The sequence below is a fragment of the Mytilus trossulus genome, chromosome 4 (assembly GCF_036588685.1).
Source record: "Mytilus trossulus isolate FHL-02 chromosome 4, PNRI_Mtr1.1.1.hap1, whole genome shotgun sequence".
NCBI classification, from domain to species: Eukaryota; Metazoa; Mollusca; class Bivalvia; order Mytilida; family Mytilidae; genus Mytilus; species Mytilus trossulus.
In genome coordinates this window covers 31,051,341-31,077,642 of record NC_086376.1, presented here as the reverse complement: position 1 = coordinate 31,077,642, position 26,302 = coordinate 31,051,341, and the positions used below count along the sequence as shown (strand labels likewise).

The following is a 26,302-nucleotide window of genomic DNA, read 5'->3' as shown; positions in this document are numbered from 1 at the left end:
ATACAATATCAATATCAATATATCATATTTGTATATCTGCCATTAAATTATAAAGTAAAATAATGACGCATAGAAAAACTATTGACACCAACCTATTAAACAGAGGCAAAAGAAACTAACAGGATATTCATAAGTCAAAAACAATCTGACAATGCCATGACAATGAATTAAAAAAAAATTCATAAAACATTTAACAGTATACATAACACAAAATAGCAAACTAAAGATTGAACAACAGGAAATACACCAAATACAGAGCTTGTTTAATGCTGAATTGAGCCAAAAAAGTTCTTTAGTTATTAATAAGTGTAATCATGCCTTCAGTCAAATGATATTCAAACATATGGTTTCTCCTAAAGTGAATAAGTTCTATATAAACAAATTTTACCATTTATTGATAAACAAGAATGTTTTCATTCTGATTTGTGCCTGAAAATTCTGAATACATAAAATAAAAATGCATTTTTCGTCACCTACTATGAAAAGAAACTTTTGATCACTAAGGCTGTGTTGACATTGACCTAAACTTGGTGTTGAATAAGGGTATATCACACGTAAACAAAACACAATTATGTTCCCATTGATAAAACTCAATGTTAACATGCTGTTTAAATCATTTTTGTCTACATGTTGTCGATAGTCAATGTAGGCCTTGTGTAGGTTAAATGTACACAAAACAAGGCATTTAGAACATGAATGTAACCATAAATAGTTCAAGAAGAAACCTTTTTTAATAAAACTTAAATTTATAACAATTATTGATAAAGTTCTTTATTGAATTATTTGTCTAAATTCGATACATAGCTATGTTATAAAAAAAAAACATCTTTAAGTAGCTTTATTAACCCCTTATCAAGACTCAAAGCATCAATAATATTATAAGTACATTGTTTGAAATATGCATGAAACATTTGTCACTGGTATTTTCTAAATCAATGATTCCCTCATGAATGCATTTCTAAAATGTGCTGTAAATTGTATTGTTATCTAGATCCAGTAAAATGCACTTAAATTTTTAAAAAAGCATGAATTTGCAATGTACGAACTGTAAATTTTTTGGCCAAGCCTTAGTTGTTCAGTAGTATCTGCATGGTAGTATTGGATATCTGATCTTTGTTCAAACTCATGACCATTTTATTAAAGCAAAACCAATCTATTGAAATCTGTTTCATAAAATCTTTTTTTTAATCATCATCTCTGTCTTGGCCTTTTTTTTTTTTAGTTTATCTTGACTATCATTTTACATAAACTGTCATCCTGACTTGTTTTTTTGTTTTGCCAAAGTGACTCATCCTGCATTTTTTTTCACTCAAAACTGCTGTCCTTCCTTGTTTTCAAATATCATACTCCTCCCCCCCCCCCCCCCCCCTTTCCCTCCATATAATCAAATGGAAGCTCTGTTAGCGTATTGTATAATCCTATGTTTCCCTTTAAAGTACTTCAATAATCATAACTGCTAGAAAAGTTGCCTACAAATATGAGTTAGATTCTATGTAATGAGCATTTAAATGACATAATTATAGTTTTCAAGTGTGAACAAATCTTGTGTACAGGCTATTAAACCAGGTGTATAGATGTGAACAAATTTAATGTGAAACTAGTGTACATTACATTATACTAATGGTAAACATTAAATTCCGCGAGGTGAACCAACGCCTGTGACATCGTTTTGGTAGAGTACCTGAAGTGGATACCTTGGTATGCCGGGTTGTCAAATCATGCAAATGAATGCAATCCTTAAATAATAATTAAAATTGACAACAACACTTCAAAAGATCTGCAATTTTATTATCTATGTCTACATGTTTCGCCTGCAAGGCAGGCTTCATCAGGACAATTTTTATACAGAAATTGAGCCCCTGAAGTACTCAAAGGTGGTGCATTGAATTTGACGTCGTCATGGTGAGAGAAACAATGAAAAGTGAAAGTAGCAATACAGAGTTATAAATAGATAAGATAAATATAGAAAATTAAAGTTTGTATACAATGTAACTTGAGTTTGTTTTACTATTATATGATACATGAAATTGTTCTAAAGGCTTGGCATCTAATAGGACGAACTTCCCATGGTTCCTACCACTTCGCAAGGCTTCTCTTCCAATAAATTTAATTAACAAAGGAACAGTTTTTGACAATTTTATTATCCACAGCGGCGATTATAATCTTCCTATTGTTGCCGACGCGCCGGGAAGTAGTAACCTCCAACTATGGCCAGGTTGGAAGAGAAGCCTTGCGAAGTGGTAGGAACCATGGGAAGTTCGTCCTATTAGATGCCAAGCCTTTAGAACAATTTCATGTATCATATAATAGTAAAACAAACTCAAGTTACATTGTATACAAACTTTAATTTTCTATATTTATCTTATCTATTTATAACTCTGTATTGCTACTTTCACTTTTCATTGTTTCTCTCACCATGACGACGTCAAATTCAATGCACCACCTTTGAGTACTTCAGGGGCTCAATTTCTGTATAAAAATTGTCCTGATGAAGCCTGCCTTGCAGGCGAAACATGTAGACATAGATAATAAAATTGCAGATCTTTTGAAGTGTTGTTGTCAATTTTAATTATTATTTAAGGATTGCATTCATTTGCATGATTTGACAACCCGGCATACCAAGGTATCCACTTCAGGGACTCTACCAAAACGATGTCACAGGCGTTGGTTCACCTCGCAGAATTTAATTTATTATTTAATCGTGAACCCCTGCATCCAAAAGGAACCGCCTAGCTAACAGCGCCGATCTACAGGCCACCAGCATATACATGGACCAAGGAATATTCCATACTTACGACGAAATAACAACTGAATCAAGATGACCAAGATGTCCGATACCACCTATACATCTATAAATGATAGCAGATATAAATGATTGCAGAAGAAACGTACCACGGGCGCCAATCTTAAATGAACCAGGAATTCACAACTATGCCATTATACAGACCAACTACTGCAGACGATCCAAAAATTATATAGAGTCACCAAATAATTAACAAAGGAACAGTTTTTGACAATTTTATTATCCACAGCGGCGATTATAATCTTCCTATTGTTGCCGACGCGCCGGGAAGTAGTAACCTCCAACTATGGCCAGGTTGGAAGAGAAGCCTTGCGAAGTGGTAGGAACCATGGGAAGTTCGTCCTATTAGATGCCAAGCCTTTAGAACAATATCATGTATCATATAATAGTAAAACAAACTCAAGTTACATTGTATACAAACTTTAATTTTCTATATTTATCTTATCTATTTATAACTCTGTATTGCTACTTTCACTTTTCATTGTTTCTCTCACCATGACGACGTCAAATTCAATGCACCACCTTTGAGTACTTCAGGGGCTCAATTTCTGTATAAAAATTGTCCTGATGAAGCCTGCCTTGCAGGCGAAACATGTAGACATAGATAATAAAATTGCAGATCTTTTGAAGTGTTGTTGTCAATTTTAATTATTATTTAAGGATTGCATTCATTTGCATGATTTGACAACCCGGCATACCAAGGTATCCACTTCAGGGACTCTACCAAAACGATGTCACAGGCGTTGGTTCACCTCGCGGAATTTAATTTATTATTTAATCGTGAACCCCTGCATCCGAAAGGAACCGCCTAGCTAACAGCGCCGATCTACAGGCCACCAGCATATACATGGACCAAGGAATATTCCATACTTACGACGAAATAACAACTGAATCAAGATGACCAAGATGTCCGATACCACCTATACATCTATAAATGATAGCAGATATAAATGATTGCAGAAGAAACGTACCACGGGCGCCAATCTTAAATGAACCAGGAATTCACAACTATGCCATTATACAGACCAACTACTGCAGACGATCCAAAAATTATATAGAGTCACCAAATAATTAACAAAGGAACAGTTTTTGACAATTTTATTATCCACAGCGGCGATTATAATCTTCCTATTGTTGCCGACGCGCCGGGAAGTAGTAACCTCCAACTATGGCCAGGTTGGAAGAGAAGCCTTGCGAAGTGGTAGGAACCATTGGAAGTTCGTCCTATTAGATGCCAAGCCTTTAGAACAATTTCATGTATCATATAATAGTAAAACAAACTCAAGTTACATTGTATACAAACTTTAATTTTCTATATTTATCTTATCTATTTATAACTCTGTATTGCTACTTTCACTTTTCATTGTTTCTCTCACCATGACGACGTCAAATTCAATGCACCACCTTTGAGTACTTCAGGGGCTCAATTTCTGTATAAAAATTGTCCTGATGAAGCCTGCCTTGCAGGCGAAACATGTAGACATAGATAATAAAATTGCAGATCTTTTGAAGTGTTGTTGTCAATTTTAATTATTAATGGTAAACATGTTTACTGTACATGGTATTTGGTGTGAACCCGGCCTCAGTTATCTATGAATCAAATTATGAGGCATGGTCGAGCAGTACTAAAAAAAAAAAATTATTGACATTTCCATTTATTACATTTTTTTGAATCAATGGATAATTTTTATTCAGTACTGTTGGTCCATGCCTCATAACTTGATTCATAGATCAAAAGTTTCTTTTTATAGTAGGTGACGAAAAATGCATTTTTATTATTTTTTTATTAGGTATTCAGAATTTTCATGCACAATAGTTACTGCTGGACTATTTCACATACCTTCAATGATAGAGTATTGCTTCTTTCTGGTGTAGAACAATACACAGTACTATTTTTACTTGGAACAAATAATCTCACAGGATGGCCAGCACCCTACAAAAAGTACAGGAGGAAAGTGATACCTATAATGAAATAAACTCAAGATATGCTCATTTTTATAATGGTGTTTGATGGTAAAAAAAACTTGCAGTGTTTAATACAATTTAAATATAATGACAGGATAAAATTTTGTAATGAGGTTTTTAATGCAAAGTGCTTGTCTTAATCTTTTTCCCAATTGTTGAAGGTTGATTCTGCCTTGAATAAAGTTATTGTTTAAAAGAGCAAGAAGACACCACAATGTTCAAATATATTTGGCCTTGTTATTTCCATATATAAGTGGAAAATGGGAATGACCTATCTATGCTTCCTTAACTTGTTAAATCAAACAGGTATAAATGTACTTCTATCAATCAACCAAAAATACTTTACACTTCACTATTTTAAGAAGGAGTGATCTTAAAACTTTTGACCTTATAATTGATAGGACCTTTCCCTTTATCTTATATCTTTCTAAGTTTCATATAACACATATAAGATAAATGAACCCTGTCACATTTTTGATTCAAACAATGAAGATGAAAATGAGAAAAGTCAGAAATGAGACACCAAGTGACAGCATAAGTTGTGCAAGTCTGTGTGGCTTTGTATGCTAAACATATTGCATTATATTTTAGTTTACAGAAGCTCATATATGTTGATATTACCTTTTGTAATGTTGTTGGTTTCATGTTGGTAAAAAGATACTCTTTCTTTGGTGATAGAAATGTTTGCCAGTACAAAAGCTCCTTTTTCTGTAAAAAAATAATTTAATTTTAAAATCAAATCAAATCATATGACACCTCAAGTTAATATATTGTGTACTTGAATGGATAAGTTTTACTTTAAATCATGTGTATATAAAATCTTATAATTCAAAATCATTCCCCTTATCAAAATCTTTAACAATGTACCACTTAGGTTGTACCAAAGCATTTTAGCTAATGAGCAAATAGTTTGTCTGGTATACAAAAATAAATACCTTCTCAATCATTCAAACTGAATTTCTTGAACATCTTATAAGATAATAGTTAGTTTCTCTTTATCCAGTATTTCTCTATAAATTCATTTCAACAACATTATAGTAAATCATTACATATATATGTCATGTATACCTTAATGAGTATGTTCACATCAAATTCCAGTCTCACACAAAACAAACTGTCATGTTTAACACTGAAATTTAAATATACCATTATTGATCAGTAGAAATTTGAAAATTAAACGTATAACTTAAAGATAATAATCAATGCAAATATTCACAAATGATCAAATACTATCCAACTCATTTAAAATTTCCTTTCCAAAATCTTTAAAACATCAATTTCACATTTGTCTTGTACTTATAAATAAGCACTATTAATATTTTAATGAGTTATATTTCTTCAATGAGTCAATGTCATAATAATCAACAATTTTAGTGCCATTCAAAAGTAAATTACTTTCAAAGATGTTCTAATTCATGATGTAAAGAATTCAATATGATGTCATGATTTACATTTCAACAATACGGCTGTTATACATGCATATCAGGAGGAAAACATGTTGATTTGATATGAATACGAACCATGCTGTATAAGTATTCACACAATGATCCAGATTGTTAACCTGCTAGTTCAAAACATATGAGTCTGAAGCAAAACTCTTCAATTAGATATATTGTAATGACTCAAAGAAATTCAGTTCTTGCCCAAAATATCCTGTCCTTAGTGCGGTTGCACCAGATACTATATTTCACGTCTTCAATTGACCCCCAACCCCACCCCCACCCATAATTTTTGCTTTCCAGGGATCAAACCAACTTTCTATCCCACAATAGACAATCATGCTTCTGCAGCACTGCCAGACAAGACTAATTAGTTAACTAACTTACTGTTGAAGGCATGTAAAGAAAATTTACAAATACTATTTTCAGTGTAATTATTTATAAAAGTCGCAATTTCAACATTCCTCATCATAGAATTAAACATCTGGTCATCTGTTAGGGCTGACACTTATACAGTTTCTCCTTTGAATTTTTGAAGGTTACAGCATCTAATATTTGTAAATGCTTACCTGAAAATTTCACTAACAACTATGATTCGTCCACAGATATTTATAACTTCTGATTTCTTTGATAACTCCCTGGAAAGAAATATCAAACTCATGTTACCTGCACATTATTAATAAATCTTAAAAGAAAAAATCTAGAAAGCTATTCTCATGTGAATAATACCCTACAACATTAGGAAAATTTCTAGATTGAGCTGTTCTAGATGTCAGACTAATCATTTGTCACTTTTATTATAAATAGAAGTTTCCAAAGTAAAGTAAATACACATTAACACATTCAAGTACTGCAAAGGTATTTTTTTATGGCAATACATATCAAATGCATAGATGTTTTATTGTTGTAGATCTTCAATTCATGATATGAAAGGATTGGTGCACGACATTTTAAGACAAACATTAGTGTGCTCTTTAACAAAATTGCTCATGTAAAGGAGTAGGTCTGGTAAGGGCTGATTTTAGCATGACTTAATGATGCTAGAATGCTTCATTTGTGCATTATATTGTCAAAAACAGCTCATATTTATGTAGCAGAAGCATTTTACTTTCCAAAATATAGCTTACAGATTACATTTTCACAATTTTGTAAAACTGCTATATTTTAGGGCCAAAAATGGGTCTTACCGTACTGAACCTACTCCTTTAGTATATTTAAGGTTTAAAGGTTTGAAATCCAAATTTTTGTAATGACATTTCAACAATAAATAATGAGCAGTAAATTATTAATTCCTTGAAATAAAGTAATACTTAGTGGCAAAACAATACAGCCAAACTCCTTACTTGTTTTCCAACATAACCTTAGCATCAGCTGACTTTAAAGCTGTACATTTCTCATCATTTGCTTTCTCCAGTGGTATAATTGGACCACTAACTTCCACATATTTTTCACCTAAAATAAATGCACAATAAAAATCTACTAATTTTTTCTCTAAAAATGTTTAGAGCTTGAATTAAGGTATGACATCACATAAGAATTTTCATAAAAGACAGATGAAGCAATGTTATAAGATAAAATTTCAGCTGCAGATCATGTTACCACTTAACAGCATTTTCAAAAGATAAAAATATTAAATTACATCTCTGTTGTTGGGACTAGATTAATTAATTCAATGATTGATTTGTGTTTCAACACTATAGTGATCAAATCATAGGAAACACGAGGACTAGAAAATCGTCATTTCATTTGATACATAAATAGTAAACTCTTATTTGGTTGTTTAAGATCAGAATAAAATATAACAATTGAAATTATAAAATACCTGAAGAAGTCACACATATATTATTCAATGATGTTAGAGCACACCACTTGTTAATACTGGATATAGATTCTACATGTTGCTCAATCACCTAAAATGAGAATTTACCATAAAAACATACTGCCCTTGGATGCAAGTATTAGGGTAAATTAACACACAAGGGCTTATGTTATCCAAGACGAAGTCGAAACCTTAATTTAGGGTATCTTCAAATTGTTTTAACCTTGAAATGCCCTTTAGTTATTTGTGTCTTAAGGCTACTGTTTTATTGACATGTACAAAATCTGATGTTATTCAAATAAATACCATTAATAGTTTTCTATATCAAACTTAGATTTAAACACAATAAAATGATGTCTTACACTGCATAAAACTGCATTTTGCTCATTGTCCATGATACTGAGGCTACCAACAGGGAATCTTGATGACACTAGTTTACAAATTACTAATGATCTGAAAAAAATAATTAAACTTAGGCATTGCTGTAAATATATACTGAGTATAAAAAATAGATAAAAATAGACTCTAAAGAAACAAAGTTTACCATTATCCTGTATTGACTCTTTTTATTTACATTGAAAACCTGTTGGTGACCTTCTGCTGTTGTCTGTTTTATGGTTGGGTTGTTGTCTCTTTGACACATTCCAAATTTTCATTCTCAATTTTATCTTAATATATTTAGTATTCTTTAATTTTTATGCCACTTATCTCTTTAATTTTTTATATGTTTTGCCTTATTTTTCTCCATTTTTATCATATTTAAGCACACAATTATTGTCTATTCTTTACATATTCATCCATTATTCTCAGAATTCATAACTGGATGATTTTATACAACCCAGAGTAAAATAGAAAATTACAAAAGTTATTAATATTTCAGAAACTTTAACAATAACTGTTACTCACCTTTCTTTTAATTCAGAAAATGGTTTTCCTGTTTGTTTTTCATCAACATGATCAACTTCATCAGACAAGGATCGTAACTTCAACAACAGATTTGACAGATACAACACTGGTAAACCCAACACATCATGTTCTTTTTGTAATTTCTCTAGTATAAATTCAGCTGTTAGATATGGACAATCATTCTCAATGTTCAATGATTTGACATGTTTTAAAAATTCTTTCAACCAACCCTGAAAAAAGTTTGCTGACGATAACATAATTCTGGCATTGTCAAATTATATATACATTTTGTACTTGTACAATACTAAAGGTTGCTAAAGAATTCTGAAGTGCTCAACATTTAAAAATATGCAGTTTGAAATTATTTTTTAAGAAAAAAAATCTGATTTCTTAGAGTCTAATTCACCCAACAGGGTGTATTCAATGCATTGCTTATTTTCTGTATTTCAATCAAGGTCAACTACAACAATACCACAAACAGATTTCTGGTATTGTCAAATTATATATACATTTTGTACTTGTACAATACTAAAGGTTGCTAAAGAATTCTGAAGTGCTCAACATTTAAAATATGCAGTTAGAAGTTATTTTGAAAAAAAAAAATCAGATTTCTTAGAGTCTAATTCACCCAACAGGGTGTATTCAATGCATTGCTTATTTTCTGTATTTCAATCAAGGTCAACTAAAACAATACCACAAACAGTCCCTATGGATATTGTCACCAAAGCCAAGTTTTAATCATCCAGAGTAATCAAAATATTACAAAGATGGTTAAACCTTTAATGTAGCTATCACATTAGCAGAACAATACTTCATCAGTTCCTATACATAACCGAAATATGAAATTAAAAGTTAATTTATAAAACCCTGTTTGATAAATAGGGTCTTCACAGTTATTGAATACAAGAGTGCACACACTGAAATGTGTCGCCTTCTTTACTAATCATTGATATTATGTTGATAGTCCTAAGAATAAAGCTTTATTACAACTGTCACATAAACTTAACAATAACCAAGGTAGCTAAACAAAGACCAATAAACCATGAAAATAAGGTCAAGGTCAGATGAACCATGCCAGGCATACATGTACAGCTAACAATGCTTCCATACAACAAATATAGTTGACCTATTACTTATAAGAAGTGTTGTCAATTCGTACACTTTTGCCTAACCGGTTACTCGGATAATCGTTCGACCGATTAACCGGTTAACCGATAATTTAAGTTGGTGTTTGAAAGCCTTATCAATAGAACCCTACACATAGATATAAGATGTGGTATGAGTGTCAATTTGACAATCTTTCATCCAATTCATAAATACGCTTTTATTAAGAATTATTTTTTCCGTTAGCATTATAAGGCTTGTCTGTGAGGGATTCTGGCAAAGTTTGACTTTTAATAATCAAAAACACCGTATCCAACTATAGCGTTTGTACCAACTTCAGATTTAAAAATTTAAAAAAAACAATCTTAATCTCGTAGAACTGAATATGTCATCTGTCTGAAACCGTTTATTCTTTCCTTTTCTCTTGTTGTCTCCGAAAATAATGGGAATGGGATGTGTTTTTGGATTTAAAGTAAGACTAACCCTTGCACTACGGAGGTTGCACATTTAAATTTAGGTTTACACAATATTAAATCTCATTACTGATTTAAAGTTACTGTTAAAAAAACATGTTTACTAATTATATTTTTCTAAGATCCTACCCCGAACTCTAAATAATTTTATGTTTTTAGGATTGACAATAGCAATCAATATACTGGACAATTGATCTGTCAAACTAATTACCACGACGAAAATTTTAAATAAAACATTTTTAACAACTATTTAATGATTTGATTTTCAACACAAATTTATATCAAATCTATCGAAATTGAAGAAAGTCTGGTTAACCGGTTAGCGTTTTTGGTATTCGGTATTCGGTCGTTCGACCGATTAACCGGTTAACCGTTGACAACACTACTTATAAGTTAAGAAAAATAGACCAAAACACAAAAGCTTAACACTGAGCAATGAACCGTGAAAATGAGGTCGAGGTGAAATAAAACCTGCCCAACTGACATATAGATCAAAAAATATTTCCATACACCAAATATAGTTGGTCTATGGCATATAGTATTAGATAAAAAGACCAAAACTCAAAAACTTAACTTTGACCACTCAACCATGAAAATGAGGTCAAGGTCAGATGACATCTGCCCGCTAGACATGTACACCTTACAGTCCTTCCATACACTGAATATACTAGCCCTATTGCTTATAGTATCTGAGATATGGACTTGACCACCAAAACTTAACCTTGTTCACTGATCCATGAAAAGAGGTTGAGGTCAAGTGAAAACTGTCTGACGGGCATGAGGACCTTGCAAGGTACGCACATACCAAATATAATTATCCTATTACTTATAATAAGAGAGAATTCAACATTATCTGACATTGTGGCTTTGTTTTATAACATTTTTTCTTTTTTCCTTTCACATATTAAAATTATCGTTAAGTTGCTTCAACTCAAGTGGCATGAGTCAATTAACATACCTTTTCAACATTTTCATAACTTTCTAAAAGGTATTCTGAGCTTTCATCTCTAGACATCTCTATCTAAATCTACCATTTATGCTTATCCTGGATATAAAAATAAGAAGGTTTACATATGGTTTGATTGCCAAGGAGACAACTCTCAACAACACACCAAATGACATAGCAATTAACAACTATAGGTCACAGTACAGCCTTCAAAATGACGAAACCAATACCTCATAGTCACCTATATAAATGGCCAGAAAGACTGTTATTCTGTAATGTAAATATTTCTTTAGGTGCAATGATAATATTTAGAAGCAAAAAGGCAATAACATATGTAACAAATGTTAAAGGCTAAATACAATGTACATTGTATAATCCAAGCGCTTGTAAGCCCTGAAGGGTAAAGATTTTATTAATTTATCAGTGAGAAGTAAAATTAAATATGCATTATCAATATAGCTTTGGTTGTATGTAGTTGATTCAACTACATTTAGATTTCTGGACAATGGGAGATAACTCCATTTTTAAAAATAACTTGAAAATTACAAGACCTGTTGGTGACATTCTGCTTTTGTCTGCTCTATGGTTGGGTTGTTGTCTCTTTGACACATTCCCCATTTCCATTCTCAATTTTACATCATTTATATTTTTAGATATTAGATTCCTGCACCTTGCAATTTAAGTAATGTAATTTTCTTGACAGGTGAAACATTGTTTTGTGACTTAAATATCTGAGCATATATTTACATTGACAAATTTCTGTAAATGTTCATGGATAGGATGTTTAGAATGTTAAGTTCAATGCACTATATATATTGTGTTTCAAAAAGGTAATGATCAGCCTTGGAATGTTTAGATATTAAATCAGTAATATAGGGTTTTCAAGCAACTTTTGATTGCATTTTTTGCAATCTTACCCAAAAAAAATACAGAAATATAATATGACTGGTAACTATAGTATCCAATGGTTGTATACAAATCATATGCATGTAATATGATTCACAATTTTGTATGTGAATTATTAGTTTACCTGGTTGAAATGTACATATCATGCCCAACTATAAATAAAATTTACTTACTTGCTTACTTAGAGACAACTTTTCACAAGAGGTCAAATGACACAGAAATATTAACAACTATCAGTCACTGTATGGCCTCCAACAATGAGCAAAGCACATAACGCCTTATCAGTTAAAATTTGGCCAGAAATGACTAAGGGAAAACTAACAACCCAATCTTCATTATAAGTACAAAAAAAAGAAGAAGAAAAAAATGTGACATAGAAACTAACAACAACCACTAAATTATCTGATTACTGTATTAATAAAAATTAATTAAAGAAATAAACTTGATAAAGTATATTTATTTACCATGTTTACTCTTATTGGTTATTTTGTACATCATGCACATGTAGATAAATATGTAAACAAGTCACAAATTTAAAATGAAAATGCCTTTCATGCAAAATCTTCCCCTCAGCTGTTGTAGCTAAGGGTGAGATCTCTCTCTTTAAAGGTTTCAGATGTTAGCAGGTATGTCAATAAACTAATACAGTCAGCTAACACATTGCTTTGTAAAACAAAGGGTTCCAGTCCCAGATGAAACAAAGAGGATTTTGAATGCAGAATCATGTGCTCTCTGCTTTCAATTGGGAGGGGGCAATTATAGGGGGTCTGTTATCATTTTAACAACACCTCAATTTTGCCATTTAATCTTTGGCAACAGTTGACAACAAATGCAAAATGCTGATAACAGTCAACACAGTGGTTTGAAAACATGTTAAATATATCTCAGATAACAGTTCACAAAACCTTGAAAGCCAAAAACAGGTAAAGGTTCATCATAAGGAATTTAAAAATATGGCCTTGTTTACCACTCAAAATTTACTATTAGAACAGAGAAACTGGTACATCTAAGAAAGTGTTAAGGCATGGCAGGAACTAGATATACAAAAGTTATATGAAGTATACGTTTCAGAAAATTAAAAACTTACATTGATTTTGATGTCATTTTTTCCAGTCTGCAGAAGATAGCAAAAAAACAAACGCCCGAGTTTCATTTGATATGGTCCACTCATTTACACAGTTTAAATCACCTATTGTCCGCAGATGTCAATTGTTCATCTATTGTCCATCTAAAACAATACTACTCACAACATGTTTTATATGAGGGGAGATTCTCAAACCTCTTTCCCAACTTAGCTTATTTTGGCACCTTCTGCAGGAACGAAAAAAACTGGAAAGCAAAATCTAGTAAAGTTAATAATTTTCTAATAACATAAAATGCAGTTACAATTTATATATCTAGTTCCTGCCATCCCTTAAAACTTTTGCAGGTTTGTCTGTACTCAGAGTAAAATTTGTGGTTTAAATACGGCCATATTAGCCAAAAGGTTATGATGAACCTTAACATAAAAAGGTATTGCATGTCCCCCCTCTTCAAATTATGTTGAGGCATTTTCATTTATTAATATTACTTTTACTTATGGATCTTGACATACTATGAATGACAAAACTATTTAATTCAATAATAATACTTTTTCTGTTAACCCTTACCATGCGGTGCCCGTCTTTTGACGGGCGGACCCTAATAACCGTTATTTGGCTCCAATGGCGTTCCATACTTTTAGAAGTCCACTTTATGATACTTATTTTAAAAGTTATGCATGTTCCGTCAACCTGAGGCTATCCATATTCACGTTTCTCATGTATAAGTAGCATTTTGAGCACAAATACAGACTAGGAAAATTGAAATTGGCTAAAACTCGGTTTTCTGGAGGGGTAGGCTTCACATCTGTATCTTACACAAGAAGTTTAGAGGCATAAAACTGGCAAAGATAGTGCAAACCCACAGCCATATAACTACTGATCATTATTATTATTGAAATACGCATAGGAAACAACTACTTCCGGTTTTGGGTCCATTCAAAGTCAAAAATCGGCAAAAATCGTGAAATTCGGTATTTTGGGTCCAAATGACCTTCTGTAGACTGATGAATCAAGATCAGATTCACCCCGACCTAACAACTGTTGGTGTCAATTTGTTCACTAGCGTCCACTCTACATGCAGGCTACAGCTGGATACCTTAACCAGCAACCCTGGGTCTTCTGGGTCAAGAGAAGGGGTGAAAAATCCGCAAAATTGAAGCTTTTTGCACCTGTTGACCCACTTTGGGGCTAATTCCCGCCAAAAAGCACATACCAGAAAGTGGCCCAGGAACACAGTTATTTCAAAGTGCACTTCTTTTAGACAATAAATTCAAATTAAAAAAATCGCACCTGCTCTTTCTCAAAAAGATTTTTACAGTGTAGTGTACTACCAGTGAGACAAATAATATCAAAATTATAGAAACTTCTACCAGCTCTAACTCAAAATATTGACAATTCTGTGTTAAGGGGGTGTAAAAATCAGTTTCACAGCTTCAGACGTGATAAAATTTGACCTTTTAGAACTGGACCAATTCACTACTTAACATAAAGATTCAGCCCCCAAATTTGTTTGACATGTAATAACATCCCCCTACTTAATATTTCATGCATTTAATATCAAGAAATAAATTGGGAAAGTGTATCAAATAAAACATGCAAGTTATACACTGTTTACACTCAGGACTATATTCTTAGACAACGAAAACCAAAGGACGATAACTGTGTCCTTGGACCAAGTAGTACATATTTAACACAAAATAGTTCCTACGCATGAGTTTAACTTCCAAAATATATAGAATATTTAGGTATTTTTGGTATGAAATGAAAGCTGAAGGACTGGTGATCATTGTAGAACACTTTTGGACTTTGAATTATGAATATTAAAAAAACTGCATCAAATTTTAAAAAGAGAGTTCATTTTGTCTGTTTGTCAGATTTGAAGTACCTGTTTTGGTAAATGTACATCCGAAGTTCCGGGAACACACAATTATTTTATTTCTTATCATTACTTCTACTGTTAAGTCTGGGTTTTTTTTGTTATATCTACTTTACATGACTCTGCATTTATGAATGCCGTCAATCGAACGACAAATTTATTTTTATGTCTACCTGTGCGAATTTCAAACGCGCAATTATACATCAGTACTGCAAACCTTCTATCCTTTACGGGTAGACTTTACATAGATAAATTAAGTCGTATAAGAAAAGCAATATGAGTATGTTAAATTTGATGTATGCCTTTTTGTGCTTCTTCGTTACATTTGTTGTTTTTATAGTGATATTAAATTGATAACACAATATTGACTGCTGTACCCCTATGTTTGACCTTTTTACTCTTTGAGTATCTTTGTTTTATTCATGCATCGTTGACAATGTAATGGAATTTGATGTGACTGTCATACAAGTGAGAGGTTTAGCTAGCTATAAAACCAGGTTCAATCCACCATTTTCTACATTAGAAAATGCCTGTACCAAGTCAGGAATGTGACAGCTGTTATCCATTCGTTTGATGTGTTTGGACTTTTGATTTTGCCTTTTGATTTTGGATTTTCCTTTTTGAATTTTACTCGGAGTTCAGTATTTTTGTGTTTTTACTTTTTACATCTGCAATATTTCAATACGAACCAACAGAGCAGGCACTTTGAGTTATCGTTCAAACCTTTGAACTACATCTATTTACGATTTTGTTGTTCTTGCTATCAGTAACATCGTACAAAGTAGAATTTTGGAACATAAGGATTGTTGTTGTTATTTTTTTATTATTTTTTTTTTCCCGCGCTTTGTGGTAGAAAGTCGTAAAATTATAAAAAACTTAAAAAATAACAATAATTAAAAAATTTGCATAACAAAATAAGTGAAATTAACGATTTGATTATACTTATATTATTTTCAACAATCTTATATAATTATAAAGTTGTCGTAATTATTTTCGGAACTCAAATTATTTTCTTTCGGGATGTCTTTATACTTTACCTTCCGTTAAGCAAACGTGATGTGTACAAGTTGATTTGACGCATTTTGCCAGATTTTAATTTTGTTAGAAAAAATGCTTCCAGGAAAATTCCAAACGCTTCTGTATTTCATGACACTAGTCGTTATTGTTTGTCATTTTAATGTGGTATATGGGAAACCAGAAGGAACAAATGTTGTAAATAATACGATTTCAACCAGTCTGAAACCTTCTGAAACAAATTCAACAGGAGAATGCACAGGAACAAATTGTACAAAAGACAAATCAGATGGCAGCTTATTACATATGTTTAACAACAAACCAATGTTGATGAGAGCCTTTTATGTTCTTTTAGCAGTAACATCAATAGTGATAGTCTATTTTGTTGTCAGGGCTTTGAGGTATGTAATGTTTATACAATTTGTACTTATAAATACATGTACATGTACATTTGCTATAGTATATCTTATATAAATATATAAGTTCTTTATATGACAGTCCATATGAAAAAGAAGATTTGGTCTGATTGCCAATGAGACAACTACCGTAGCATGACAAGGGTGGATCCAGCCATTTTAAAAAGGGGGGGGAGTTCCAACTGTATGTCCCCATTCAAGTGCATTAATTGGCCCAAAAAAAGGGAGGATTGGAACCACTCTCTAGATCCGCCACTGATGACTAATCACAAGACTCCAAATGACACAGAAAATAATACATTTGTATGTATAGGTCACTCAAACTTTAAATGTTTGACTTTTAATGTATTTAAATATCTGAAGATGACGGAAGAAATTGTAGTCAGACCCTTCCTTGGGGCAGAATTTAGAAAGTCCAAGAACTTGCGTCAAACCCAATGACTAGCAAATATTTACATGTATACTGTTTGATGCCTTCTAAACATTTCATCTGTATACATGACAATATTAAATGAATCATATAAATTATACTTCCTAATTTATTTATTTTAGAATTAGAAGGAAAAGAAGTAAATCAAGAAAATATGGATTGATTACAGCAAGAGGAACTGATATGGAGATGGCGCCACTGGACCAGGATGATGATGATGATGAAGATATGACAGTTTATGAAATGAATAGTCGGAAGAAATAATAATCTTGTAAGTATGATATACATGTAGTAAGCATAATATGATGGCTGAACTGTGTAAAATCATGTAGATAAAATGTGAAACAAGACATACATTATTTACTTTGATCTACACTCACTGATCTACACTCACTGATCTACACTCGCTGATCTACACTACACTCACTAATCTACACTCGCTGATCTACACTCACTGATCTACACTCGCTGATCTACACTCACTGATCTACATCTACAAATGTAGGTCTGTTGTTCATTTAAACTGTATTTCAAAGGCATTGCAATTTACATACATGACACAGTAGTCACGGGATAGTACCTTTTGCTAAATTTAGTTGCATTTTGAATTCATCACTCTGCAAACTTACAAGATTGTGTTTAATTTTTTAAACTACTATTCCAGAAATTAACTACCCCACCCTGCTAGGTAAACAGGCAATCAATCATTAGGATTGAATGGTAAATACAGTAATGCTTTGGTGTGTTTTGTATCACTTTACCATTACATCTTTTGCTATGATATTCCATCTATTGTTAAGGCTGGGGTCATCACTAAACTGTTGAAGCAAATGAAGCCAGACTTCTCAAAATGACAGTCACATGAAAATAGAACTATACCTTTTTAAAGGTTATATGAAACTGTACAACTTTGGTTTCCTCTGATCAAGTACCTTAAGCAAACTGTTGCACCTGTGCAAATATGTTAAGCAATATGTTACGCTTAATGATGTACCTTAAGCTATATGTTGCACCTGATCATGTACCTAGAGCAAACTATTTCACTTGGTCAATTACATGTACCCAAACTGTCCTAAAGCAATCTTTTGCACATGATTAAGTACATAGATCAAGGTGTTCAGGCGAAAAATGTAATGTTATATTACAATGTAGTTTACCTGAGGCTAAGTTCCAGCTAATTAATTTTTATATTGATTAAAACAGATCTTCACATACTAAAATGGACCAGTTTCAAGAATTTCATTGATAACAGTTTTGGTATACAAAAATATTACATACTGGTCTTTGTATTATTATACTAAACCTAGTGAATGTTGTGCATTTATAATTTTTCTGTTATTTATCTAAGTGCCTGGCATTAGTGAATAAGTTGTATACAATGTATTTGATTTTAAATGATCTTGAAAATGACACATCTAAAAAAAAATTGAAAGGAGTACAAGTAAAGTAAAATAGAAAATGGTTGTGTCATGAAATTCCAAAATTCACAATATCTGGAGTTGGGACATAAACATGGATAATACAGTTATATGATAAAAAAAAAATATATGCTGCTACTGCTCCTATTTCATATTAAATTATTTATTTTTCAGACTAAATGCAAAATGCTCACATTCCATAAAGACAGAAGAAGTAAAACGTCCTGTGAATATGACCGAATATATAAATAAAATGTGTTCTATCTAAGAATTTCATATACACAAAACAAATTACTTAAGATATTAATGTAAAATTGGTTGAGAAATTATGGTGCTTTACACTATGTAGTGAGTGTAATTTATCTCTTAATTTTAATGCATATTTATAATCAAAGCTTATGATCAGCATTTAGATTCACTAGACTCATTTTCTTTAATTTCTTATATATGCTAAAAATTGCATTTTTCACTCAGTCTTCCAAAATCTGCAATTTTGTCGAGTTTTCTAGAGATAGTTTTTAAAAATTCTCTTAAATGGCGAAAGAAATTTTTTCAGCTTGTTAGTTGATGCCTTATTGCATGCTAATTTGATCCTGATAAAGGAAAAAATGTTGAGTTTGCTGAATTAGTTTCTGTTTGAAAAGAGAAAAAAAAAATTTGTAAAGAACTGGTTCTCTCAATCAATGTTGAAACAACGCAAAATCAAGGTTTTTGAAGATATGTTAATACCTTGTCTGTTTCTCTTGTATAGGGATTAATGTCTTTTTCATAGCGAGGCAGATTTATGGAAGACTAGTACATTTTTGATAATTTTTCATTTTATATATACATGTATTGGAAAAGACATTTTATACAAATTAAGTACATGTATACATTTTGTGATTATAGATTTCCACTCTAGCTTGAATACTTTAAAATATAAAATACTCAAATTCATGTTCATGTAATATATTCTGAGGAATGAAAAGAAATAGCTAATGAACCATTACTGTAATGTTTCTTGATCTTTTATAATTTGAAAGGACCACATAAAAAGTAAATGAAACTAAGAATTTATTCAAACAACATGCTTCTATACTTGTTTGATACTCAAATAATGTCATAAAAATTTCTGTTAAGTAATTGATCAGATGCATTACACTCAATGGTCCAAACATAATTCAACACAACAAAGGTCCATAAGAAGTAGGTTTTTCAGTTAGAAAAATAATACACATATGTTTGACTTGACTCACTGTATTAATGTTGTTGTCCTGCCTTTGCAGTTTGTATAATTCAGAAAACTTATCTGATGTTTAATTTTTTTATTAATATATAAACATATGTATCTGTGTATTTATTCCTCTTAAAAAATATTTATTAGATTTTTTCATGATCTGTTTGAAAATTTACACATCTTCATTTTAAGAAAATTTAAGCATTCATGTGAAGAACTTAATTATTAAAAGTAATTATAGCCAAAATTGATATTAGTTGTGAGCTTAAGAGATTCTGTTCATTCTATTAAAAGTCTGAGATTTTTAATCCAGAATTTTTGATAATGAGCAAAGTATTAAAGGTAAATTAATGTATACAGTTGATTGGAGTATACTTACAATGACTTATTTTTGTAAGTACATGACAAGCATAGGCTATTGTCCATCATTCTCATCATTGGTATATATTTTTTTCATTGATAGTGCTGTTGTTTATATATAAGATCATGAAATCCATTGTTATACATATGTTATCAGTATGACTATAATGTGGCAATCTAATTAAAAATCCATCTCTTATAGTTTCCGTTTTCTTATATATATGTTATGTCATGCAACTTATAAGAAAATAGGAGAAATAAGAAATCTATTTTCAATTAGATTGATAATGTTGTAGGTGCTCTTTTAAGAATTCCATTTTTCATGTCATTTAACTTATAGAATTATGTATAGATACCACATTTACATAATAGGTGAGGTTTGTAGAAGAGAACTACATAATTTATGAATGCAGGGTTGTTTTATAGTGCCTAATACATCATGTATAGTAAAATTTGTTCTGGATGAATTTTTACTTATGAAATTATAAAGTTGGAACTGTCTGTTTGCCAATTACAGATTTGATTCTGTTATTACAAACTTTTAACACAATTTGTTTCCCTTTCATAATAACTTTAGATTTTTTTTTCTAAACATTTTATACTTTAAAGCTTTTGCCACTGCAAATTTTGCTATGTTAAAAGTGAAAAATAGGCGTTTAAGCTTAAAGTATGATCACAAAAAACTTAACTCTGAGGAAAATTCAAAATGGAAAATCCCTAATCAAATGGCCACATCATTGAAAAATACTATTTATACCAAAAGTTTTCAGACTATCAAAGATTACATGTGAATGAAAAGATTTGAAAAAAGCTTACACACAGACAAATTTTCTCTGTCGGTGTTCTCTACTTTGGCCATGAAAATTTGTCCCTCCTATTGAAGGTAAACAATTTGTGCAAATGGATCTCTAGTAACAGGGTTACTAAAAGAATTGGCAGATAGACTTATTGCATACACATGTGTAAATGACTACAACTTGAGTACAAGTGTTGTACAGTTTAAAGACATTTTATAAATTAAGATATGTTTATGTATATAAATGTTGTAGCTTTAAAAAAATGAGGTGATTGTGAATCTTTTGTATAAAGGTTTAAAATTGTTATGTTTGTATTTTATTCTTATTTTCAGTTTGAAGAAAAAGCTTCCTTTTTGAAAAAAAAAAATCCTGTCATTTTTAGAGTAATTGTACTTTTACTTTCAAATTTAAGGCATTTTTTATATATCCTACACAGACTTAAGTATGCTGGAATAGTTGCCTTTGAATGTTAAAATTTTTGTTCAATGTTGGGATCGGTGAAAATATAATTGCTTCCTTTTCATTTTGATCATTTCCTAGTAAGTCAGTCCAAAATATTTCTCTGACATTTGATTTACTGCATATTAACACAAAAATGTTAGTATGCACATGGAAGGCGATATCTTTCACCAATGCCAAAGCTAATATCAAATGTTCCGACTACTGAGTCACCCCACCAAACCATTAGTAAATTGTAACAAACATTTTAGTCCATTAAGTAGCAAATTATGTATAATATAAATCAAATGGATGGTGTCCTTCAAGAAGAAAACAAAGTTTAATTCCAATAAGTTTGTTTTAAAATCATCTATCAAACAAGCCAAAATAAATTTAAAAAAGAGATTATAGATTTCATGCACAAGAAATTATCTGTTGAAAAAATTTAATACCTAGAAAATGTACTACATTTTATGGCGACTAACACATTTTTATACTATGTGTGCATTTTTAAAATTAAGTACAATATACATGCTTTGAACCTGCAGTAAGTTACAGGTGCTCTTATTCTAAGCACGAGCAGGTGCTGTTTATATTACAAGATGATAGATATAGATAGATGATATGCTGCATAATTATTAGTTTTTAGACAAAGTATAATTGATAATCATAATATTATGTATTGATATACAAATCACATGTGCAATATAGGGAAATACTGTAAATTCAGAAATTATTTCATTCATTTAATATTGTGATTTTTGAAGAATAGACAAATATGCAAATTCTTTATTGAGATTTCAATAAAATCTGCATTCAGATGAATGTATCAGATTTCCAAATGCAAGTTCTTATTATTGAGATACCCACCCAGTCGCATAATTTGCAATAATAAAAGCCACACAATAATTTCTGCATTTACAGTAATGTACTTGAACTAAAGAAAATATTTTTGTAAAGTTTCAATGGGCTCATGTAAATACTTTTTTGTTTATGTTTCATTACCTCATTGTATACAATGAATGTGATTTTCTTCTTTTTTTTCTTTTTTTTTATTTATGACTGCTTTATTACAAAAGATATGCATATTGTCTTTGTATTACTGTTGAAAGATAAATTTTAATGGGGCGACAATTTCAAGGGTTTTGTTTAAAATCCAGCAAATAATATTTAAATTTTTGTGGCTTACAAGTTTCAAAGTATTATTAAAAAGGGTATATGTTGATAAGATACTTGTTGACTTAAAGTATCATTGAAATTAAACCAACAAGCCCTTTTCAAACATTTTTATGTCTTTTGAATTTATTTCAAGGACAATGAATACATAGTTAATAGATTTCATCTTTCATTATTACAAACCCACTTGCCTGTTGGGCGAAATTGCTGGACCATTTTCCAATTACCTTTAATCACTTAAATGGACATCAGTATATTATCTTTTATCCTCTTCTATTTATTCATTAGTATACAAAGGAATATTTATTCTTTTTATTTGTGTTTATGTGTTGATGTCTTTTGTTATTTTTCAATGAAGATACGACTGACTTTAAAATAATCTTGACATTATGGTTAAATTTTCGGTTTTTAATAGTCTATTAAAAATTAGTTTCTATCCAGGATATACAAAAATTTTCTTCTTTTATAGTCTACATATTCTATTAAAATGCAAGATACCTGTATTTTAAAATTGAGAAGATAAACAGATGTTAGATTAAAAGATTACACAGAATGATATGATTAAAAAAACAAATTTATTCATAGAGATTTTTGGAAAGATACATGTACATGCAGATAGATAGTAAGCCTCAAGCCAAGCTATTGAAAGAGTTAAAGTTATCCATTATAAAGAATCAGGTTGAAATGTTAAGAATAGGATTAAAATTGTTTAAAATTTTGACTGGTATATCAATTTATTTATAATTACACAATATGTGACAAAAATTTGCTGAATTTTCACTTCGTGCTTGGTACACTTTACATTTGATGGATAGAGAAAAAGAGAAGGGATGAGGCTACTTTAAAGTAACAGTATAGACTAAGAAAATTTATTCCTTTTGAAAATTTTAAATGCTTCATGTTATTTTTTTCCACAGCCTTCTTATTCTTAAAAGTCATGTCTGGTATTTGCAAAGACTAAAAGTTAAATATACTTTTATTTTACAGAATTACAACAAAATCATTTGTTTATTGATATTAGAAATTAAATGATACCTTTTAATAGATAAGTTTATCTTATTTTGTAACATCTGGACAATTTATAATATAAAATTAATTATAGCTTCAGTTGTTTTGTATAATAAATATTAAAAAAAATATTTCTTGTTTTTCTTGTCCGTTGTCCTAAATGTGTTAACCTGTAGACTTTTGTCATAATTCCTCACTTAAAGGGGTAATGAGAAATAGGATAGCTTCATATACATCTGACCCTGACCTCTTTTTCATGTTTTATTGTTGAGCCTGCGAATTAAGTTGCAGAAAGCATGACATAGGGATAGTGATCCAGCGGCAGCATTAATTAACTTCTTTTTAAAAAAAGCTTTGTATGTTTGAAGGTGGAAGACCTTGATGCTTCGTACTTTGTATATAGATGCACTATGTTACGAAGTTTTTGTCCGTCACATGTCCATTGTCCTTGACCTTATTTTCATGGATCAGTGACTACTTGACAAAGAAAATTTAGATTTTTTGTATTGTTAATTTCTTTCTTATTATGAGTAATTAGATAACTATGCTAGGTATGTGCATACTATGCAAGGTCTTTATGCTCGTTGAACAGTTTTTAGCTCACCTGGCCCGAAGGGCCAAGTGAGCTTTTCTCATCACTTGTCGTCCGGCGTCCGGCGTCGTTAACTTTTACAAAAATCTTCTCGTCTGAAACTGCTGGGCCAAATTAATCCAAACTTGGCCATAATTGTCATTGGGGTATCTAGTTTAAAAATTGTGTGGCGTGAACCCGCCAACCAACCAAGATGGCCGCCACGGATAAAAATAGAACATAGGGGTAAAATGCAGTTTTTGGCTTATAACTCAAAAACCAAAGCATTTAGAGCAAATCTGACATGGGGTAAAACTGTTCATCAGGTCAAGATCTATCTGCCCTGAAATTTTCAGGTGAATCAGACAACCCGTTGTTGGGTTGCTGCCCCTAAATTGGTAATTTTAAGGAAATTTTGCTGTTTTTGGTTATTATCTTGAATATTATTATAGATAGAGATAAACTGTAAACAGCAATAATGTTCAGCAAAGTAAGATCTACAAATAAGTCAACATGACCGAAATGGTCAAATGACCCCTTTAGGAGTTATTGTCCTTTATAGTCAATTTTTAACAATTTTTTGTAAATCTTAGTTATCTTTTACAAAAATCTTCTCCTCTGATACTATGTGGCCAAATTATACCAAACTTGGCCACAATCATCATTTGGGTATCTAGTTTTAAAAATGTGTGGTGTGACCTGGTCAACTAACCAAGATGGCCGCCACAGTTAAAAATAGAACATAGGGGTAAAATTTAGTTTTTGGCTTATAACTCAAAAACCAAAGCATTTAAAGCAAATCTGACATGAAGTGAAATTGTTTATCAAGTAAAAATATATCTGCCCTGAAATTTTCAGATGAATCAGACAACCTGTTGTTGGGTTGCTGCCCCTGAACTGGTAATTTTAAGGAAATTTTTCTGTTTTCGGTTATTATCTTGAATATCGTTATAGATAGAGATAAACTTTTAAATGCAATAAATGTTGGCAAAGTAAGATCTATAAATAAGTCAACTGACCGAAATTGTCAGTTGACCCCTTTAAGAGTTATTGCCCTTTATAGTCAAGTTTTAACCATTTTTTTGTAAATCTTTGTAATCTTTTACAAAAATCTTCTCTGAAACTACTGGGCCAAGTTAATTATAGATAGAGAAAATTGTAGGCAGCTAGAATGTTCAGTAAAGTAAGATGAACAAACACATCACCATCACCTAAACACAATTTTGTCATGAATCCATCTACGTCCTTTTTTTAATATTCACAAAAACCAAGGTAGGCGACACAGGCTGGATCAGTGAACAAGTTTTGGTGGTCAAGTCAATATCTCAGATACTATAAGCAATAGTTCTAGTATATTTGGTGTATGGAAGGATTGTACGGTGTACATGTCCAACTGGCAGGTGTCATCTGACTTTGATCTCATTTTCGTGGTTCAGTGATTATAGTTAAGTTTTTGTGTTTTGGTCTGTTTTTCTTGTACTGTATGCAATAGGTCTACTAAATCTGGTGTATGGAAAGATTTGTAAGGTGTACATCATACATGTTCAATTGGCAGGTGTCATCTGACCTTCATCTCATTGTCATGGTTCAGTGGTCTAATTTAAGTTTTTGAGTTTTGTCAGGGTCTTTTTATACGAGCGCAAAACATAAAAAAATGTTGGTCATATAATGGTATCACTTTGTCTGTGCTGTTGTCAGCGTCGTCTGAAGACACTTATTTTCCGAACAATAACTTTAGTTTAATTAAATGGATTTGTATGAAATTTAAATACAAGGTTTAAAACCACAAAAGGAAGGTTGAGATTGGTTTTGGGGGTTAAGGTCCCAACAGTTAAGGAACAAGGGGCCCAAAAGGGGTCAAAATATGTATTTTTCTAGTTTCCACTCAATAACTTGTGTGTAAGTGTATGGATCTTTCCGAAATTGTACCACAAGGTTCCATATAAAAAAAAGAAGGTTGTGATTGATTATGGGGGTATGGCCCAAACTGTTTAGAAATTAGGAGCCAAAAAGGGTAAAAAAACTAAACTTTTTTAATACTCTGTATAAATTGCTTATTTCTTGACCAATTTCAATCAATGGGGTTTCTTGAATTCTTGGGGTTTTCTTATATGCTGATTGTAACAGTGAATTATTTTT

At 31.3% G+C, this 26,302-nt stretch overlaps 2 protein-coding genes across 2 annotated transcripts in view; one reads left to right on the top strand and one right to left on the bottom strand.

The window, feature by feature from the left end:
• The window catches only part of LOC134715108 (CST complex subunit CTC1-like), a 39,957-nt gene extending 28,401 nt beyond the window's left edge, over positions 1-11,556 (bottom strand). Inside the window, exons 1-9 of the mRNA XM_063577026.1 lie at positions 11,468-11,556; positions 8,933-9,162; positions 8,389-8,479; positions 8,030-8,117; positions 7,551-7,659; positions 6,777-6,845; positions 5,837-5,897; positions 5,390-5,476; positions 4,644-4,736 (exon numbers count right to left, since the gene is read on the bottom strand). Of these exons, the coding sequence (XP_063433096.1) occupies positions 4,644-4,736; positions 5,390-5,476; positions 5,837-5,897; positions 6,777-6,845; positions 7,551-7,659; positions 8,030-8,117; positions 8,389-8,479; positions 8,933-9,162; positions 11,468-11,524 (885 nt within the window). The 5' untranslated portion in view covers positions 11,525-11,556. The remainder of the gene's footprint in view (positions 1-4,643; positions 4,737-5,389; positions 5,477-5,836; positions 5,898-6,776; positions 6,846-7,550; positions 7,660-8,029; positions 8,118-8,388; positions 8,480-8,932; positions 9,163-11,467) is intronic.
• Positions 11,557-16,350: 4,794 nt separating this feature from the next.
• LOC134715107 (membrane protein FAM174A-like) lies at positions 16,351-19,624 on the top strand. The gene is made up of 3 exons (XM_063577025.1): positions 16,351-16,734; positions 17,302-17,450; positions 18,772-19,624. The coding sequence occupies exons 1-2, from the start codon at positions 16,430-16,432 to the stop codon at positions 17,441-17,443; spliced, it is 447 nt and encodes a 148-aa protein (XP_063433095.1). The 5' UTR covers positions 16,351-16,429; the 3' UTR covers positions 17,444-17,450; positions 18,772-19,624.
• Positions 19,625-26,302: the final 6,678 nt, after the last annotated feature.

What these genes read in the sequence shown, in the direction of transcription:
- LOC134715107 (XM_063577025.1), top strand. Translation starts at nt 16,430, where the DNA reads ATGCTTCCAGGAAAATTCCAAACGCTTCTGTATTTCATGACACTAGTC. An exon ending in TTTGTTGTCAGGGCTTTGAG is followed by an intron (nt 16,735 to 17,301) that starts GTATGTAATGTT and finishes TATTTATTTTAG; the next exon opens with AATTAGAAGGAAAAGAAGTA.